At 39.4% G+C, this 21,987-nt stretch overlaps 1 protein-coding gene across 3 annotated transcripts in view; it reads right to left on the bottom strand.

Moving 5' to 3' along the window:
• Positions 1-24: 24 nt before the first annotated feature.
• The window catches only part of LOC135466072 (retinoblastoma-like protein 1), a 29,917-nt gene continuing 7,954 nt past the window's right edge, over positions 25-21,987 (bottom strand). The window contains exons 7-25 of one of the 3 annotated variants that reach the window (XM_064743491.1): positions 21,730-21,794; positions 21,143-21,320; positions 18,967-19,133; positions 18,318-18,399; positions 17,013-17,159; positions 15,851-15,933; positions 14,867-14,987; positions 13,496-13,594; positions 12,723-12,849; positions 11,458-11,708; positions 11,138-11,275; positions 10,572-10,748; positions 10,260-10,331; positions 9,320-9,452; positions 8,448-8,596; positions 6,817-6,876; positions 4,734-4,898; positions 3,817-4,030; positions 25-3,261 (exon numbers count right to left, since the gene is read on the bottom strand). In XM_064743491.1, the coding sequence (XP_064599561.1) occupies positions 3,845-4,030; positions 4,734-4,898; positions 6,817-6,876; positions 8,448-8,596; positions 9,320-9,452; positions 10,260-10,331; positions 10,572-10,748; positions 11,138-11,275; positions 11,458-11,708; positions 12,723-12,849; positions 13,496-13,594; positions 14,867-14,987; positions 15,851-15,933; positions 17,013-17,159; positions 18,318-18,399; positions 18,967-19,133; positions 21,143-21,320; positions 21,730-21,794 (2,400 nt within the window). In that variant the 3' untranslated portion in view covers positions 25-3,261; positions 3,817-3,844. Of the gene's footprint in view, positions 4,031-4,733; positions 4,899-6,816; positions 6,877-8,447; positions 8,597-9,319; positions 9,453-10,259; positions 10,332-10,571; positions 10,749-11,137; positions 11,276-11,457; positions 11,709-12,722; positions 12,850-13,495; positions 13,595-14,866; positions 14,988-15,850; positions 15,934-17,012; positions 17,160-18,317; positions 18,400-18,966; positions 19,134-21,142; positions 21,321-21,729; positions 21,795-21,987 lie in introns of all 3 variants that reach the window. The other 2 variants (XM_064743492.1, XM_064743490.1) reach the window with 2 other exon arrangements.

Genomic DNA, 21,987 nt, shown 5'->3' with positions numbered 1-21,987 from the left:
GTTTCAACATTTATTATTGTTGTATAGTGTTATTTCTCTTAATTGCTTAAAACGATTGGCGACTCTGCTACCGGAGTCATTGATGAGATTTTATAGTGATCAGAGTCAATATGATCCAATGCCTATTTACAGTGTAACAATATCAGGTGATCGAGATAAATTGTGGAAAGAAAAAAAATTCATCGCAATGCTTAGCTCCACATGGAGGTCAAAAATGTGAACAAAATATGGTCAGGCTAGCACAGCTATATACATCAGTCAACCCAGTCAAAAATCTTTTGTAGCAAATTCCAAACGTCAAATTTTTACATTGTTTAATCATGAATTTTGTCCGACATACATTTTCATAAAATATGGGGAGTGTGAAAAGAAAGGGTACGCTAACATTATAAGAATACATTCAGGGGATAATGGCAGATTCCAGATCGTCCAATGTCATGGGGGTGAACCACTAACTCATTCGATCAACGTGTCTTGACTATTTCCATGAAATCACCAGCCGCAAGTTTTTACGGGCAAGAAAACCTAAAAGCCCCAAACCCGATTTCAAGGATTCTTGGGTAATACACTGTTTGAAATGACCTTGATAAATGCTGACCGGTCAGATGTAAATTCAAATTAGATCTTGTACATGTATGTATCATGTACACTCTCCACCTCAGAGAACTGCTTTCCCTTTATGGCTTACACAATACGTCTGAAAGAGACTTGTCAGTTCTAGAGACTGGCTTTTACACACAATACCTCAATTAATGCTGGCACAGCCAACATCTGTTACATGGAATATGTTTTACATGTAATACAAATACCCGCTGCTTCCAGAAATCCTTAGTGCCCTGCGTATGTAATAAATACATACAAGTAGGCAAGTACTGCAGCGAGTACTCTTTACACAAATTGTATAATTTCACCAAAATACTCAACAGTCGTGGAAATGAGAGCTCTGCCGGAGTTGCAAGAAATCTAGCTAAACTAACCAACATTCTCTGGTTCAGGTTCCTCACAACAGGGTCTTACAATAAACCATCTCAAACATTCTTGACTAAGTTTTGAACCACAAAGACCCAAAAACACTAACCAACATTCTCTGGTTTAGGTTCCTCACAATAGGGTCTAACAATAAAACATCTGAAACATTCTTGACTAAGTTTTGAACCACTAAGACCCAACAACACTGGTCAAAGTTCATTTGTACTGATCACAATCTATAAACCAGGTACAAACTCTTAAATTAATCCCAAGTACGAGTGTTCCAACTAATAAGTCCATGTATGAAGTTTACATTTCACTCGTTAGTTTTAAAGATACAGCTACATGTGCAATTCTCATCTGGATCAAGATAAACTGTGAAATTTATGTCTTCATGGCAGTAAAATATCACCGAACAACATTTACTCTTGGTAGGTTTCCTACTCAAAAAAGTGTATGAACCAGTATATGTACATTAAATCTTATAAAAGTAAATGTACATGTATTGACACAATTATTTGGTAACAGACCCTCTAACGGATCGTGGACAGCACTCTTCATCAGACGTTGGCTCAGGGCTATAACCCACATACAAGTTTCTGGTGTAACAGGTGTGCCTGCAGCAACCCTTTGAAGTCTACGACTCCTAGGTCTGGGGTGCACAAACTTAAGTACATACAACACACAAGCCACGCATCGTGTATATTGAGCAATAACGGGTACAACTGTACTCGACATTATAGTATCACCCTACTGCACACACGGAACGTGACACAACGCAGCTACTGGTAACGGTTATGTGGAAGGCATTGGTTATTTTCTCGAGTCGAAGGTTACACTGGAGAAGAAGCGAGCTACAAGACCAAGGATTTAATGAAGTAAAATGAGAACTTTGGTCAATAACCTGCTCAATTTTGTTTTACAAAAGAAGCAGGCCCTGGGTAGCTAGCAGCTCTCCAATGTCGTGGCAAAATGAAACCATGTCTGCGTTATCATCAATAAAAGACCGAACGATTAAACAAAATGCTAAAAGGGACTCTACATTTAGCAGTGCTAAATATTTTTAAATGCTACTCTCTGGTGTCATTACTTTGACATCAGTTAAAAAATTAGGTTAAAATTTAACAAATCTTAACAGTCATAAGAACAAGTTATGCATAAACAAAAACAAGGTTTCAGCCTAGTCATGGCTGAAGTTAAAATCGTAACTGTACATTCTGGCATATAACATGGCTGACCTGGTGAAGGCTCAGATACCGTTATGTAAAATTAGCAATGGACAAAGGGGAAAAGCTGGGAACATGCAGGATGGTGATATATGCACAAAATCTTATTAACCAAGCTGAGAATTGAACGTATCACTAACGCCCTAGCCAGTCCTGTTACAATAAACAAAAATGCATCGTCAACACGAAAGGAGATCATCAAATACCTGCCTTCGTGAAATGGCAACTGTACAGGTTAACAGTAGTTTCATCACTACGAGCTAGACTTATTCCTGAACTTCTAAAAGACAAACATCTTCCAAAATAGTAAGAATTTATAATATCATATCAAAGGTTTTAAGTCATTCAAAAATACTGCTCCATTTCATGGAGCTGTCTATCAGAGTGCATCCCAGCTGCTTTAAAATCATTTCCTGAATCTATTAAACACATTACAATATCAATCATGACATCAGTACAAACATGCACGACAAACTTCAATTTAAGCTATCTCAAAAACCATATAAATCATGATATCAAAAAGTGATTATAACAGTATAGATAATACACAGATCTTAACTGTAGACCAAAGACTGAGAACAGATTTTCTCTCCATCAAATGCAATTCATTGTCAAAGTCATGTTTTGAAGTTCAGAGGGCTAACAAAATATGGTGTATTGCAGACCCTTCTCATGCTTTTTGGTTCTTGCAATTGCATCATGTAGATATCAAACTCCTTCAGATATGAACAAGAGACAATGACCCAAGATCTGTAACGAAGATCAACAACTACCAGGTACTCATGTACTTGTTTTGTCTGCTCTATAATATACTTGATTAACCTGGCTAAGAAAACACAGGTAAAGGTATGTACTTAAGGCCTTCAACAAAACCCTGGTAACTTGTACCAATAATCATCGCAGTGTAGAGGGAATTGCTGATTTATTTGATTGGTGCAGAACTAATACCCGAGAGATTTGGATTTGCACGACACTGGTTGGAGAACACCAAAGTGTGCAGAGATAACTGCCTTTAACCAGGTTCTCAAAAACATCTTCTGTTTCAAAGCCACCGCCTAACTGAGAACTGGAACAGAAATCACAATCTCATTGGTCAGGCACAGATTCGATTCAGTGAGACTAATACTTCAGCTGAAAGACTAAATTTAGCCACAAAATTTTAAACACTGAAATCTGGAGAGATTCAGTTGAAAAGATGAAATCTTCAGTTAAACTATTTACAGTTGCCTTAATTCAGTCGTCTTCCTGATGACCATTTATATTCCCCTTTCATGGCAATACAGGCAGATGATTTTTTTTTGTTCACTGATTTCTGACACAAACTTTCAATTCTAAACATCTTCAATTTGTGTTTTAGCAAATATGAGTGTCGCCAGTTAATCCTCCGTTTTCTCAAACTGAAATTTGCAAGTGCTTAAAATAGCCTCCTCAAGACTATTTTGTTGCATTTTATTTTACACACCAGCCACAGTTCCATCACCACTTCACAGCCCCCTTGCAGCAAGTCTAAAAAACCATGACATTACTTCATTAATAACAATCTATAAGGAGAATTGGCTTGCTGTACATTTGGTATTTCCTAACTCTCAAAATTAAAATTATATAATAAATATATACATACAGCATGCACAGTTGAGTAAATGAGAGCTTTAGACATTGCCATTGGCCTCTCTCCTTTCATTGCTGATAGACTGGAGGCGTCTTTCCAGCGAGCCTGGATACGCCCTTTTAGCCGGACTGGTTAGTATTTCCTCCTCCTGGTCAACTTGGAGTGACCGCTTGACCGTGATGCGCCGCTCGCCCATCTTGATCATGTTGTTAATAGCACGGAGGTCCTGAAAAGTGAGAAAAAAAACAAAACCGTATAGTTATCAAAAAAAAAAAAACACCAAAACTTGAGGTTATGCTTCCTTCCATGATGTATTCATTGCCTGAGGTTGGGATTGAACCAGTACCTGGGGTGTTCTAGAAATTTAAAGATAGACATCTTAACCACTCCATCATGATGACGACCCCTTTCTTTACCCAGTTTGAAGGCGCATAATTCTAGACAGTTACCTCAAAAATGTATAACTTAGAGTTGGTAGTAAGGCTATCAAAGAGCTTGTCTGTAGGCGACACATAAATGCAAAACCTCAACTCAATACATCCAAGTAATTGTGCATTTGATAATTTTAAGTGATTTATATGCACACAGCTCATTAATGATGGAACATCCCTCTGGTGTCACTGTGCTTTACATGTATGTCATACCTTTTGCGATACCATCCCCAACATTTCTTTTGCCATTAATGGTAATACACAATACATGAAATTTTGTAATTTACGGTATTTAATATGTACAACAATGAAACACCCTCCTCATATTATCTGCTCTCTACATGTATGCAAAACATGAGCTCAATACATGAACTAGTGTTTAAGGTACCGTACCCAACATTTACTGGAGCACTGCTTTACCTGTTATTGGGCATAAAAACTAAACAGCTGTAAGTAGAGCCATAAATACCAGAACTATAGCTTCACTTCAAACCTAACCTTAGCAGGACTCCTGCTGAATTGGTAAGACATCCCTTTAGAAGGGGTAGTCGGTGCAGAGCCGGTCTTATGTGGACATATATACACACTGTGGTTGGTTGAAACTCGGCGAGGGGATGATGGCTGAGATCTGGGCATTGGTAGAGGTGACAAAGGGGGACAATCCTGAAATCCGAATTGATCAGGTTTTATGACGAACTTGGTAAGAACAAAGACCAATTTTACAAAGAAGTGTTCTTACATAGAATAACCAGATTACTCTTAACAACCTGTAATTTCCTCCACAACTCAAGGTACTCATTTTTACTCAATTCTACTGGTTTGCCATGTACAACTACGGTTACAATGGATTGTAAGGTGACGGTAACATTTTGGAGTTACGAGCGCTATCGTATACCAAATTTGACTCAATGTACCCAATGAGCTCTTCTTAAATGGAAAATGTATATGTCACTAACTTTTTCTTGCCTTCATTTTCGAAAAATTTCAACATCATAATGGTTCAGCAGCAAACAACGTTTGAAAAAATTCTCATAACATCTTACTGAGACCATCAAATTGCACATCTTTACAAACCAAGTCGAAAGTTACTAACAAAATGTCTACCTGCACCAAGTATTTGTACTTCACATTAACTTTGGGACGACTGTAAATATTTCCAACACGTTCAACCTAATTTTTAATTACAAATTACGACTGTCATAGCTTACAATCCCTTCATCCCAAAGGGTATCGGCTGTAAGTTTATAGGACTATGTTAGTGATCTTGGTGATTTACAGTCAACTTTGACTTACGATTTACAACCAACTTAGACTTACGATCCCTCTGTGCAAGGAAAGGTGTCATGAGTTTCTTCAGAAGGTATGGATATATACTACTGGACAATTGTCACTTAAAGTGCAAAAATATTTTAGGACTTTTATTTGCCTCCAAAAATGTTCTTTTTGGGGCAAATTACTATATCAAATACAAGGGTGTAGATAGACCTGAAAACTGGGGTCAACTGGATTTTTAGCGAGTTGGAGCTGAAGAGAGCATTTGATCTAGTGCTGGTTGAAGTCCATCTACTCAAGCTGATTCGACAGTTGCTCAGAGTCGAACATGTTCTACTTTTCTGCGGCCAGAAGCATTCAGTGGTCTCGAGTTGTGTTGAGCTATGTGTCCTTGCACCCAGTTAAGAGAGTTTATCCACATTTGGTCATTGAGATGCACCACATGTAACAGGTCACGTGAAACTGCTAGATGGGCTCATGAAGGTAAGATTTTCTTAAACTTTTCTACGTATTTATTTGATTGGTGTTTTACACCGTCAAGAATATTTCACTTAGACAATGGACACCATTATGGTGGGAGGAAACCAAGGGAAACCCACTGCCGTCCACAGGTTTCTGGTAGACCTTTTCTGATAAGAAATTACGTGCAAGTTGACTTTGTTGAGTTGGTCCCAGCTGCTTAGGATTGCAAAACACACTTGACTTTAAGAAACCAAGTCCAACTAGGCAAAACAGACCTGCGTGTAACATTTATGTCGAAAGTTTGACAAAACCCTGTGAGTGTGAGCAATTCTCACAAAGTGAATGTAAGCAGGCTTATATCGATGAAACTTTATTGAGCCATGAATGTAATCAAATGCTTGTGGAAGCTAATTAAAACCAGTACACGATCTGAAGCTTCTAGTTACAAGGTAAATGTAAGCTCAACTCTAGAGAGTGAACTACGAGACTGGTACTCCACACATCCTTCCATTTATTTATTTATTTGACTGGTGATTTACACCATACTCAAGAATATTTCACTTATATCACACCGGCCAGCATGGTGGGAGGAAATAAGAAAACCCATGACCATCCGCAGGTCGCTGGCAGAGCTTCCCACTTACGGCCACACACATCCTTCAATCTGAAACTATTTCAAATTGCTCGATACATATGCTTATTTACAGGACAAAGAAAACAAACAACGAAATGTAAGATTTTGAAATTGTGAAATCTTACACCAAAATGCCCCAATGAGATAAGAGAAATGCTGTCTTAAAACTCTTACTAACCATTATTATCAAAGATGAAGTAATGCAAAACTCACCCCTTTTTTGTTCTGAGATGAGAATTTAACACAAAACATTCGCATCTTCTCAACGTACACCTACAAATGAAATACAAATAAAGTCTCCCAGCTGTAATTTACTTTGGACGGGCAAGTTTTCAAGTAAAGCATCTGAAGACACAATCTATGAGATTTCCCATAAGTCAGCAGTATTAAATATTTATACACGACTTGTATGTTGGGCAACACCAATTTAATTTTTTTGAGTGAGTCAGTGAGTGAGTGTTCGGTGTTCAATGTCAAACTCAAAGGAGAAGAAAACTGAAAAACATGACACTATAGGCTGAAAAGAGCACATTTTCTTCTATCTGGTGGTGCCTGCTGCATCATTTTGTAATTTTTCCTCGCCATACATGTAAAGCCTCGAAACTGCAAAGCTGGCATAAATTGCTGAGTCCATGGCATCCTCCATCTTTAACACCCTGTAATTTATGCTGGGGGTGTGTTGCCTCTCAGCCAATGAGAGTTGTTAAAACTGCCGGCTTGTTCATGTAAACTCGGAACCTACGTCCAACATTCCAGTTTCCTGATCGTCAAGCGGAAAACCAACTGTACTGTTCGTTACCTTCTGGGAAGAAGAGTTCCACTGGAAATGTATGAATAGCACTTCAGCGGTTTTCGACGGCAATTCTCCTCCCAACACAGAAGACTTCAGCACTAGTTCTTGGGCAAAATAGAATCACCCACAGCGGATTTTGGCGCAGGCTTTATTTATTATTTATCAACTGGAGGTACATATAAAAATCTTATTTATGACATGCACCTGCGAGGAAATGGTCTCTTTTTCAATGGTATTTCATTGATATTTGAATTTTCTTCTACTGTCACAATTTTTCAGTCATGATGATGAAGAAGTCCTCAGAGTGCATGTACGTGTTATGTGCCTCCTTGTTGCAGGACAGATTCCACTGCTCTTTTTATCTAGTGCTGCTTCAATGAGATAGCTTACCAAGAGCAAGTAAGCTGATCCACCCGAGCCATTATACTGGTACGGGTCAATCAGTCATTGCACTTCCCCTTAATGCTTAACGCCAAGCGAGGAAGCTGCAACTTCCTCTTTTAAAGTCTTAGGTGTGACACGACCAAGGATTGACCCTGGATCTTGCAGCCCCTAAGCGGATGCTCTACCGAGTCATCGGAGCCGGTCAATTAATTTTTTTTTTTTTTTTTTACACGTGAGCCAGCATTAAAAAGAATGAAATGAAATTAACACTCAACCATTTTATTTTCTCTGATCTTAACATTTGTTATGGTTTTCCTGGGCTTTTTGATAGCTCATACATCTCTTTAATAGGAATAAGTACAGAGTAAGTCCTCATTTCCCACAAATAATAAAGAATTTTCCTTTTTATTTTTATACCCTCCTCTGACTTGGAAAGAGATTCATTCTGGAACCTTTCTTGTCTAAGTAATTTGTGGCACAGCTGAGCAGCAGTCTATTGGGCCCTCTCATCTTTGAGGAAAAGCTGGTAACCTACTTCTTGTGTTCTATAAGAGAACAGTGGCTTATAAACCAAGCTGCCGTAGAGCGAGAAATGGCCTCCCATTAAACATTATCATTTTTTTATAATGGCACACAGTATGTAGGTCAAGGTGGCTGTGATACATACCTGATTATAAAATGTAATGAGATCACCCCTCTCTTCGTATTCAAAACTTGACCCTGTACCCGAGAACCGTGTCGGGGTTGGGGGCTGGCTGTTTGGATGGGGTACAGGAAGGGTACTGGAAGAGCGAATGTGCAGACTCTCCGCTCGCTCTGTAAAAGTTAGTTACAAAATTCAATGCCTGTGTGGAGTTACATGTTCCTCTAAACAATATTTCGGTTGTAACATGATAGTGCCCTCTTGTAGCAGGCGAGACCTGTGCCAACATAATTATAGTGCTACCTCAATGAAATGCCATGCTGAAAACACCAGACAATGACCCATTCAGTAACATCATAGTCTATTCCTCTTATGTAACGCTCGCCACAATATGGCTGAAATATTGCCAATGTGGCGTTAAGCCATAATCATTCATTCTTTTGTAAGACTATACATGGAAGTCTTAAGCTGTGAGCAAAAGACTGAACCCAGACCTATCAGTACAAGGTACAGGTAGATTATTATCTATTATTATCTTTCTATTATGCCACCATCGCCCACAAAAGCCTATATCTATATGAACAAGTAGCTTTTCAATTATGTTTAACATGGCATTCTGTGTGCATAAAAACCATAACTATAAATCTGGTAGGTGACAAGGAAACTGAAAAATACATGTATGGTAAATCTGTAGTTCCCATGTACAATTAAGACTTAAAAGTCTGAAAATTTTTCTCATCCACATGCAACAAAATATCATGAAGGGAACAAAGAAATAGAACTTAAAATATTCTATTCTACCTTGAAATACAACTCCTAGATGTTATTGAAAAGAAGTAAATTAGAGAAAGAGCTCCACCTGTGAAAAAGTTTGGGCTATTTCAATCAAAACTTACTCTTGTCTTTGTCCTTGATTTCCTCTGCCAGGTTAACAGGGGAGGAGGAACCGCTGGCTCCATTCTTACTGCTGTTGTCACTACTGCCAGAGGTGCGGCGCCGACGCGTGCTGAGTAGAACACTGCGGTACACCTGAAACATCAGCATGAATGTCAGAGGGGTGTCAGGTTGTAGACATATTCTCAACATGCCCGGTGGGCTTCTAGCACCCTTAGTGATGTGAGTGGAGGGTACTGTAAAATCCTGAAGTAATCATGCACTACCCAAAAATACTCTTCACTTTCGTATAATTTGACTGTTTTAACATGGGCCACATAGACTGAAATAGATTCAATTGATTGACAAAAATCACTGCACCCAACATAGCTGTGCAATGAAAAAAAATGTGTTCTTTACATTTTGCATGAGTTGAAATCAAGTTATTTCATAATTCTCTAAGTTGAGAGCACTTTCAGCCTGTACAAGTTGTGGGTAACTGGTTTCATTCTTCTACATAAGATGTAAACAGTCTCCGTGTGAATGAGCAAACGTCTAAGGCTTTTGAGTCACATATTAGTCACATATTAGTCATGTGGACGGAAACCTGCTTCCCAATTGTAAGCTCACAGTGCATTTATCTAGAATTGCTTGAGGCAAGAAAATTGAAGCTACCCTACATCCTCAACAAACATGACCAGTGAAGTCCAGACAGAGATGAAAATTGTAGACGTATAAAAACACACTACAGATTAAAATCAAAAATGATTAAAAAGGGGCATTTAAGTCTTCACAAAAATCCTAAAATAATTTGCCCCAGTAGAGCAACAGTCTTCTAAATGTACTCAAAAGGAACAATGTAGGTGGTCAAATTAGCTGAGGATTTAAGGCAGCTGGTGCTAAAGTAATAAATGCTGGTCCCTTGTAACAAAAGGCTATCATGACAGTAGACTGTATACTTACATGACTCCCTGCCTGAGGTTGTAGTCTGTAACACCGCATGATATCCTGGAATGACTGAGGCTGGTTGTCCACCTGCAGCATTTCAATGTCTTTATTTATCTAAACCATTCTCAAGGACATAAGTTTGGCAAAAATTAATTTTCTTTTAGAATCACAGAATTCATAGAATCCTTAATAACTGGAACAGCCTATTGTGAAATCAAACACACTCCCATAGAAAAAGCAGCCTCTGAGCAAATTCACAACTGATGTATCCTGAACTATCTTCTGTAATATGTTATTTTGAAGACTATTTTGAGTGCAGACACTTACCCTTGCCATGACGTAGACAGCGCACATGATGAGCTGATCAATATGTCGGTCCATCATCAGCTCAACATTCTGGACCATCGACTGCTCAAAACACGTCCACATTTTCCTCCGCAGATCGTCTGTAACCTCTAACTTGTCACAGAGCTCACGCAGACGCACACTTGCCAAGTGATACACCTGACAAAGACACACGACCATATATTTAATGATAAAAAGCAGCCGACAATGTCTGAGGTAAGGTTTTATTCTTTGTTCAAAAACTGTCAAAAAAGAACTCTTCCCAAAAAACAATGAAATACAAATACATGATTCTGTCATGACAGAGGTAAAACAAACAACACAAAAGCGCGGCCAACAGAATTATAAACTCTAATATATTTGAACTTTAAAAGCTTTTATTTCCGGCAGAAAGAAACTACCACAATTTTTTAATATGCATTTTCCAAGTGGCTAATCATAAAGTGTTCAATACATGCATCAAAGCCTAGACTGACCATGAAAAATATTCTTGGTCAAACTAAAAACTGGAATTGACGAAATTAAACATTAGAATTAAGTCCTCTCACCTTCCTAAAGAACAATGCCAGGGAGCCTGTGCGCTTGGGTTTATTAGGCACTGCTTTACTTGGGGTGCTGTTTTTGGAGGACAGCTGAGTTGTTGAGACCAGTGTGCAGGTATTTGCTATAGGGAGTTTGATTAGCACCTAGAAATGAAACATTGGAGAAATTATATATTCTTCAGCATGCCATTTTCTACAGGACAACAACCCTTCAAATTCACTTGGCATAGTCCAATGATACATCCCAACCCTTTAAATTTGCTGATTTAGTGAAACTATACATTACCAACAAATGATCAATGATCTAAGGGAGGTAACTGGCGCACCTGTTGTCCATCCTCTGTTTGAGCCCTCTGGAAAGCTATAATCCCTGTTGCTGTTAGTGGACTCTTCTGACCCGCCTCACTGGTATGAGGGACTTTATCACGGAGTAGGGAGACGGCTGCTGCAGGGATGGTGGTCGTTGTGCGAGTCTCCCCAGCTGTGGTGCTGTCAAACAGACGCCGTTTAGCACTACCTGGGGTTGGGGAGCTGAAGCGATCAGCGGCTGAGGGGCCTGTAGGGGAGGTCAGCGGGTCTGCAGGTAGAGCAAGCAGATTGGATTACATTGGTCAGTGTTGGAAAGTTAAGTGTCCACACAAAAAACCCAGTTCCTCAATGTTTCTGTAAATTTAACGGCAACTTTGGAAGAGACTTCAACACTTTAAATCATTGTGAAGGTATATGGGTCATCAAGTCTCTCTTTCAGAGCATAACATGAAGCTGTGTTAACCTCACCCTCTCCACCCTGTAATCTATGAATAGCCCCAAACTCCAAAGTATCCTGGGAACTGCATATGCTAGAGCATCCAGAGAATAACAAACTTAATAGAGAAGACCACACAAAAATGATGCTTAGTTGCAAATTTTTTTCTATACTTATTGGGTATTTGCGACCAGTTCTTGGTATCTATTGTTCTTTCTATACCCTAAATGACCTACACTTTCATCCACAAAGTGCATTTTTAGAGGCAAATAAATGTCACAAAATTTTGTTTTTGGTGCTGAAACTTGGAACTCTCCAGCAGAGTATCATCTCCTGTTCCAAACAAAAAGACCTTTCTAAAATCAACAGAACTTTCAGAATCAGGAAAAATGGGCAAGTTAGTCACGGACAAAATTTATGGTCATTTAGGGTAATTATGTTCTAAATAAGGATGCTATGCCTGTCTAATAAATATATTTGAATATAAATTTGTCTATATCCAACCATACATATTTATTCTGAATTATCGTTATATTTAAGAATACGTTAAAAATACAAATATGACCCAAATCCAGGTTTAACACATCTGTTGTTGAAAAAGACAAAATCCTAGTGCAGATTACGATAAATGTAAGACCACATTCACAACCATTTTTCGCACCTTCATCTACACTTACTGTAATTTTTATGTTTCTCCACTTTTTAAATATTTGACGGTTTTGGACAAAACAAAGCTCAAACTACTGTTACAGTAACATTAGATCACTGACAATGAGAAAGAAATACACTATGGCAATATCTGCTATGCATAGATTATGGGCAGTCAGGACAGACTGTGTATAGTACCTTTAGGTTTCGCAGATCCGAAGCGGGCCTCCCCTACCACAAGTCTCTTCACAGCTGGATGTACGGGCGGGGAGCCAGTTATTGTGGGTAATCCTCCTCCGGACTCCATCTGATTGGGTAAGGTTACCTGGGGATTACACATGTAACAGGCTGTCACAGACTGATTGTTGTTAAACACCAGATTCAAGGACTTTTCACTTATACAACGGCAGTCAGTTTTAGGGTGCAGAAAGGTGGAGTAAGCCACAGACCTTTGGCAAGTGACTCAAACTTTTACACACATGATGGACAAAATTGTACACCATATCGGAGGATGATAAAGAGTTTTTAACAAATGCAAGACTGCAAACGACCCTACAAACTTCATCAACTGTTTACTGTCAGCAGTGTCTTCAAGACCAGTGAAAGCGAGTGAATCTACAAATTCCCACACCTCGTGCCTTGTGATTGGCAGCTGTGTAATTTACTTTTCTACATTTCACTCTGCACTGCCCCCTGGTCAAAGTTTTATTTATTTGATCAGTGTTTTTCGAAGTACTCAAGAATATTTCACTCATACAACAGTGGCCAGCATTAGGGTGGGACGAAATCCTAGGACAATCTGCAGGTTGCTGGTAGACCCTCCTACTTAGGACCGGACAGAGAGCCAACATGAGCTGTACTTTGTACTCACTGTGATCACAATAGGGGGAGGCTTTGAGTCGTGCTGCGGTAGCACACTAACCACCAGGCCATGAAGGCCACGGCAGAGAAGTACCAAGCAGAGAGCTTACCTCTTCACACGTAGGTAAATTGCCTTGTTGTGCTTTTATTGCATCCCACAGTGGTGAATCAGACCGCCAAGCTAAACTCTCCAAGATACACTCTTCAATCTGAAACCATCGAAGTTCAAGGCTTGAAGAACACTTCATGTCTAGACACACCATTTCTGAATCAGCTACACAACCATCACCATTGTCCCTTCATCCTTTATCTTCAGACAGGGCTCATTTTCCTCAAGAGATGCCAATAGTACAAATATATACACACACACACACATATACAGAAGTTGTGCACCATCATGATTTTAATTTTTTTTTCTGTGTTTCAGATTTAATACTGATTTTAATTTTTTCTCTCTCTCAGAGTTAATTATGGCTAATAAACTAACAGTACAAGAAAGAGCTGAATTGGTTTTTATGTTTGGAACAGATGAGGCAACACACCGCTCTGTAGCTCAAGCATTCAACCTCAACCTGGATGGTGCACGACATCTGGGACACCCTGTACATGCATGGATATAATATTACATATGAAGTTTAAAAAACATACCATATTACTTCTGACACATTGCATGAGAGACATCTCAAAGTGAGCAAAATTACTAATAACGATGTAATCAAAGACGTCACCATGCCATCAGTTTGAACCAATCAGATCGGAGGTATTTCCTTAAACTCGAGAAAGCAGCTGTTTTTCCAGATATCACTTGAACTTTGTTTTGCCTATCTACGGTATGAGCATAGGGTATGAGTGATGCGACATCATGTTTGCCGTTTCTCTAACATGGCGCATCATCTACGTCGCAAAAATTTCAGACTAAAAGTTGAATTATGGAGTTATGAAGCATGTCAAAACGAAATGTCTGTCCACATTTACGTCTGTTTCTACCCCACTTTTGTAAATAATAAAGGCTAACTTATTTGGGTTTTGTTGTCTTCTCCGTTAATGTGTTGCAGACTCCAAATGGATTCCCATAACTCCGTCTCTTGAGAATCTGATTTGAGATTCCTGCACATTGTTTTTTAGTCCTTTTTTCTCATGAGAAATAAACGACAAAATGTCAGCTGTATCAGAGATAAATACTAACTCTTCCGACAGGTAAGGGTCTTACTAATCATTTAAACTATTTCCTGTTTTTTTTTTTTTACTGTTTATTTAAAGGAATCCAGACAAATTCCTGTAACTATGATTTAAGGGAAAATTTTGACAACTGGAATCTCTAGAAAAATGTGTCCTGTCAAACAATACAAATCTTACAATCTGACTGAAGCGAGAGCTGATCTACAATGTAGATAGAGGTTAATAGAAGCTTGTGACCTCACAGTCACCCATAAGGGTTCTATCAGCTCTACAAAAATAATAGCAGTGTCTAAAATACTTGCATGATTCAAGTGTTTCACCACATCTCTGGACAGCCCTTCTTCAGCTCTGATCAGTACCTCTATCACCTTGTAGAAGTGGTAAGGTGCCATATCAAATATGTCTACAATCCAGGGGAATATCCTAGTAACAGAAAGTGATCACCTTAAGCCTTGCTTGCATTTAGATTATCAAAGTCAAAGCATTTAATAAAAGAATACTTGAACTCTAAGAATTACAAAGTGATGGATGAGAACAATCTCATACAACAATCTTCATAAATGAATGTTGGTAAGCTTCCGAAAAGTAGAGTGTCACATTTATATCCTGTCTGGACTTCCAGGAAGAGACAACAAAAAGCAGCAGTTAACGTATTCAGATATTCCACTGAAAAGGGTATCTAAAAATACCTTGACCAGAAGTAAATGCCTATGCATACGAACTTCAGGACTGGTTATACAAGCGACATTGAGGCCATACATGGGAAAGTCTGCTCCCAACCTGCAGATCGTGGGTTTGCTCCCACCATAATGCTCACTGCTGTGGTATAAGTGAAATAGTCTTGAGTACAGCATAGAACAGCAATCAATTAAATAAATGAGACGTTTTGATTATGGCATGATGAGCATATATGATGTCACAAGGTTCTGTTTTCTGCTCTGATTCATGTTATTCCAGTCAGAATAATTGGAAGTAGTTTTTCTTAGGGCATATTATATATGCAATCCACAAGAATTTAATAAGAAAGTAAACATAAAGATAAAAAAAACCCATCATCAATGGTGCACAGAGCCCTCAAGAGTTCAAATACTCAAATGCTTTAAACAGATGTTTTTATTTCTATTCAAAAATCTGAATGTCACTTTCTTTACCATGATTTATTTATTTGGTGTTTTACACCATACTCCAGAATATTTCACTTATAAGACTGCGACCAGCATTATGGTTCTTTACCAAGCAGCAGCGTTACATCTCATTCACAATGACTCGTATCATCTGACAATTACCTTTGCGAGTTGTAGGAAAATATCACAATCTCTAAACAACTGGCAAACAGAGATCTGTGGAAGATGTCTTGCTCTAGTAAACCCTGTAGGGCAAAATACATGTAAATTCATCAGGAAATGTCGGCTGCAGAGAAAGTAACTTTCGCAGAACTCCGTTAAAACTAATACACGATAAAAAGCCTTACAAAAATAGCTCCGGGAACCCACCTTTGATGTCCATCAGAAAACATCTGCTAATCAGAAATCGTGTTCTTGAATTTTGCTCATGCCACCATTAATCATGCAGGTTTGAATGCTTAGGCATTTTCCGGAGTGGTTGTTAAAGTAGAAGAAAGCCAAAATATGAAGTAAGGTTCATCACCCAGACAACTGAGAACCATGCGTAAAAATACCGTCTTTCATTTTTTCAGATTTTTTAATGAGTGTTGAAAGGCATTCAATATTTAAATACCACAGTGGACTTCATGAGCTATACTGACGTTATCTAGGAACTCTAGGGACGTCACATCACGGTTTTTTCCTGATGTTTACCATAAGAATGAACTTTTTGGGAACATTGTTTCAGTCATGTTTTACTCATGAGTAAAAATAGTTATTCCATCATTCAGTGTCGTGATTAGAGTTAGGAAAATCTTCTGTTTGTTGGTATGGTCCATCAAGCCCACCTTACAATTCAAATGCTTGGAATGCCTTTAGTCTTTTTACAAAATTCATAAAAATCTAAAAAAAAAAATAAATTAAAGCATACTTGTGCATAGTTTTAAGTGGTCTATTGAGCGTTGATTTTCAGATTTTTTTTCCTTTAAGGCTCCAGCTACCTTGTTCTTCACATTTTCAAATATTAAAGTCCTAATGTATTAAGGAACAAACATTGCATCAATTTACTTAACCAAGCAGCATCATCAATTTACTTAACCAAGCAGCATCATCAATTTACTTAACCAAGCAGCATCATCAATTTACTTAACCAACCAGCATCATCAATTTACTTAACCAACCAGCATCATCAATTTACTTAACCAACCAGCATCATCAATTCACTTCCCCAAGCAGCATGTAAATATGGAAGTCAATGCTATTCATGTACAGTGATACAGAATTGACACCAATTGGACATCACCGGAAATATGAGCACAAACACAATCTGGCAGGCAATGCTTACCGTCAAAACAGCCTTTGGGTCTTTGCCCTGCAGCCGTTTCTTTTCGCTGACAAGGATATTCTCCAGAACTTTGTAGTACAAACTCTCAGCCAATTGTAGTCTCCTCTGTGCGAAATCCTCATGAGAGCCCGGGTGATCGTCTGAAGGCTGAAAACATATTGTCGCCAAAACAGATTTATGACAAATGTCAGATATATTTACACCAGCTTCACAACTGGCAAAACCAATGGCTCCATACCAAAATGTATCCAAGCCATTCTTTGTCCTACAAATAGTTTTATAAATGACACCGTGCATTATGTTATTAAGGACAAGGCAAGGCCATGCAGATAAACTTCTGCATGGAGATGTCCTAGAGAAATTTCAAATCTAAAACAGGCATGAGGATTTCAGAAATGTAGGGAAACATTTTTTCGGTTCCATGTACTTTTGACTTGGGAAATGTGTTTTCAGTTCCCAACATTTCTGCTATGGGAACCCATTTACCTGTAATAATTCTAGTATTAATGGTATTTCATCAAACAAATTTTGGTGTTTGGTGTTTCTTGTAGGTCTAATTTCCATTTACTTCGTAAACTAAAAATCACCATACTCCCTCAACCTTTTTGTTTAAAATGAATGAAATGTCACTGAACGATCACGGTATCATACTATGGAAAAAAAAAAAAAAAAAAGGGAGAACGGGGTACTCTAAACATTGTCAGCTGGATTGATGTCCCCCCTACCAGGAGAGTACAACACACCAACTGTTAAATACCACTTCTACAACAGCCTTGCAATCAAACGCATCTCAGAATCAGAATTTCATGTAAACCAAAATCTCTTTGGTCAAGGACCTTGATTCACTTTCTGTCCAACATGTAATTCATCGGCTGTGCTACTTCCTGTCCAATGTGGCAGATAGCATTGCCTGATTCGCTGTGCACATGACTGAAAAAGGCCCATTTTTCGAAGGCTGACAACTCAAGTCTTTGGACAATTAACTCTGTTCAATGTTAACTAAGCAGTATTGAGTGAGTAGCCAAGCCTATTTTTGTGGGAAATGGTTCTGTGAAATCCTCATGCCTGTAAAAGGACGTTGAGCCCTTATTACGTCAAAAATGAATTGTAGCACGTCAACAATGTTCAAATATATCTGTTTCCGTTGTGACATACTGTCTTCTAAAGTGAAATCATCAGGATGAGCTGGGAAAGGAACATCTGACGTCAATAAAATGACGTCAAGATCCTGCTGCACAGCATTTGCCAGCTTTCCCATTCAAGACAAAGCACAGAGGAGTTTTACATGGATTAATAAGCGCTCACCTGTGAGTAACGTTTGCAGAAAATGGCTCCCATCTCACTCATCCTATCCTTAATACTAGCCTTGGGATTTGAGCTGCATTCCCTGATACAAATAAACCAAGCTTTACAATATTTCAAGCAAACCTGAAAATTTTACATAGTGTAGTTCAAAGTCTGAAAGTCCAAAAAAATAGAATGTTTCCTTAGACACAGACTGTAAACAAAGACCTGTGAACAACTATCTGGATAAAGTTGCATTATTTCTGTGGCACGCTTAGTATTTAAAAATATTTGATGACAATACATTTTTAAGGTATTTCTGGTTCTAGTACATGGACATTTGAGATAACCGTTAGCTACCACCCCCCCTCAATTCTGTTCCAGGAACATGTCAATCAAAAGAAAGAAAATGTCTTAATTTTAACGACAGATAGACATTATAGCTTTCTTACCACTCAATTGTTTTGTCACTTGACTATCCACGGTCTTTGTCCATTGTGTTTTCATTTATGAATGTTTAAAATCACCATTTCTTTGTTGTGAATAAACTGAACTGATCAACCTAATATATCTATCCACCACATGCAGCTTCTTGTTTCTTCACTGTAAAGCTCTTTTGTTTGGTTCATGGAGAAGTTTTGATGGCAATCCATTTTGATCCAGTACTTACAGGAACATTTCCTCCAGCAGATCACTGGGACAAGTCTTCCTCCCTGACAGGAGAGCTTGTAGACGACTGACACTCTGGGTTGCCGTGGAGACTGGTGTTGTACTCTGGTCCTTGCCCTTCAGATACCTCCTCCCTGTCAGAGGTGTGGATGGAGCAAGAGTTTTAGTCTGAAACCAAGTGAAGAGATCATTTCAAAATAATTTGCTTTAGACTACTAAGTCTAAAACTTTGTTCCATGATGAGAAGAAGCCAAGAAGCTCTCCAGATTAGGAGATTAAAACCCACCCTGAACCGAGAAGATCAATTTGTGTATCTCCCATCAGATTTAATATGACACGTTGATTATCCAAACTAACCATCTGTACAGCCAGCTCCTCTGGACTTTTCATGTAGCACAGTCTAACTACAGAGTAGATGACACCAATGAACACCTCACCTGACTGACATGTTGCTGTAGTGACTGCTTCTCCTGCATCTTGACAGCCAGCTCCTCTGGACTTCTCATCTAGCACAGTCTAACTACAGAGTAGATGACACCAATGTACACCTCACCTGACTGACATGTTGCTGTAGTGACTGCTTCTTCTGCATCTTGACAGCCAGCTCCTCTGGACTTCTCATCTAGCACAGTCTAACTACAGAGTAGATGACACCCATGTACACCTCACCTGACTGACATGTTGCTGTAGTGACCGCTTCTCCTGCATCTTGACAGCCAGCTCCTCTGGACTTTTCATCTAGCACAGTCTAACTACAGAGTAGATGACACCCATGTACACCTCACCTGACTGACATGTTGCTGTAGTGACTGCTTCTCCTGCATCTTGACAGCCAGCTCCTCTGGACTTCTCGTCTAGCACAGTCTAACTACAGAGTAGATGACACCCATGTACACCTCACCTGACTGACATGTTGCTGTAGTGACCGCTTCTCCTGCATCTTGACAGCCAGCTCCTCTGGACTTCTCATCTAGCACAGTCTAACTACAGAGTAGATGACACCAATGTACACCTCACCTGACTGACATGTTGCTGTAGTGACTGCTTCTCCTGCATCTTGACAGCCAGCTCCTCTGGACTTCTCGTCTAGCACAGTCTAACTACAGAGTAGATGACACCCATGTACACCTCACCTGACTGACATGTTGCTGTAGTGACTGCTTCTCCTGCATCTTGACAGCCAGCTCCTCTTGGCTTCTCATCTAGCACAGTCTAACTACAGAGTAGATGACACCAATGTACACCTCACCTGACTGACATGTTGCTGTAGTGACTGCTTCTCCTGCATCTTGACAGCCAGCTCCTCTGGACTTCTCATCTAGCACAGTCTAACTACAGAGTAGATGACACCCATGTACACCTCACCTGACTGACATGTTGCTGTAGTGACTGCTTCTCCTGCATCTTGACAGCCAGCTCCTCTTGGCTTCTCATCTAGCACAGTCTAACTACAGAGTAGATGATACCCATGTACACCTCACCTGACTGACATGTTGCTGTAGTGACTGCTTCTCCTGCATCTTGACAGCCAGCTCCTCTTGGCTTCTCATCTAGCACAGTCTAACTACAGAGTAGATGACACCCATGTACACCTCACCTGACTGACATGTTGCTGTAGTGACCGCTTCTCCTGCATCTTGACAGCCAGCTCCTCTAGACTTCTCATCTAGCACAGTCTAACTACAGAGTAGATGACACCCATGTACACCTCACCTGACTGACATGTTGCTGTAGTGACCGCTTCTCCTGCATCTTGACAGCCAGCTCCTCTTGGCTTCTCATCTAGCACAGTCTAACTACAGAGTAGATGACACCCATGTACACCTCACCTGACTGACATGTTGCTGTAGTGACCGCTTCTCCTGCATCTTGACAGCCAGCTCCTCTAGACTTCTCATCTAGCACAGTCTAACTACAGAGTAGATGACACCAATGTACACCTCACCTGACTGACATGTTGCTGTAGTGACCGCTTCTCCTGCATCTTGACAGCCAGCTCCTCTTGGCTTCTCATCTAGCACAGTCTAACTACAGAGTAGATGACACCAATGTACACCTCACCTGACTGACATGTTGCTGTAGTGACTGCTTCTCCTGCATCTTGACAGCCAGCTCCTCTTGGCTTCTCATCTAGCACAGTCTAACTACAGAGTAGATGATACCCATGTACACCTCACCTGACTGACATGTTGCTGTAGTGACCGCTTCTCCTGCATCTTGACAGCCAGCTCCCCTGGACTGCCCATCTTGGCAGGCGTCCCTATCTCCTCCTCTGCTTCATCCCCCAAGAAAATACGCTCGTCAAAATCGCCCACATTCAACACATACTCTTCATATGCATTGTTTACAGCTTTCCTAGAATCACAAATAGGAAACAAGAAAATCAAATGATCAGAGTAGTCCTACATATGATCAGACACTGTCATTAGATGTACCGGACAAATTCACATCACATTCTGCGCATTTTTCACATGCTCCCTCTGCAGTAACAGGTTAGAGCAAGAAAACAGGACTGGTTGACCCAGTGTCAAAATAATTTGACTACGTGAGATTTCATGTCGGATATCTTTGGCATTATACTTCAGTGGCGGCATCACTTTGGCAGCATGAACTCGCCCTGCCAAAAAGAAGACACAGGACATGTACACACACCTCTAAAGACTCATCTTCACATGAGTGATAAATTGTCAAGTACGACATTAAACCCTAAGTATCAGAAAGGAACTAGTTCTAAACAATTTTCAGGCTAAATAACTATACCTACACATTAAACTCAAAGTTTCCAATTTCCAGCACTGATGAGAGGGTCTCTCCCTTCCCCCGTATAATCTATAAAAAAAAACAAAAAAAACTGAGACAGTTCACATAAAATGTGGAATTTTTTCATCCATCAACACTGCGTTCTTGTACTGGTAAATACACGTGTACAACAAATTACAATTTGCATGAAATTCTGTATTTCACTCAACACAGTCAATCCTTAAGTTTACTGTAATTCTTCAACCTTTTCACAGGATCTCAA

The sequence above is a fragment of the Liolophura sinensis genome, chromosome 5 (genome assembly GCF_032854445.1).
Source record: "Liolophura sinensis isolate JHLJ2023 chromosome 5, CUHK_Ljap_v2, whole genome shotgun sequence".
In the NCBI taxonomy this organism is placed as follows: Eukaryota; Metazoa; Mollusca; class Polyplacophora; order Chitonida; family Chitonidae; genus Liolophura; species Liolophura sinensis.
Note: the sequence above shows the minus strand (reverse complement) of the source record. Positions and strands in the feature narration are given on the sequence as shown.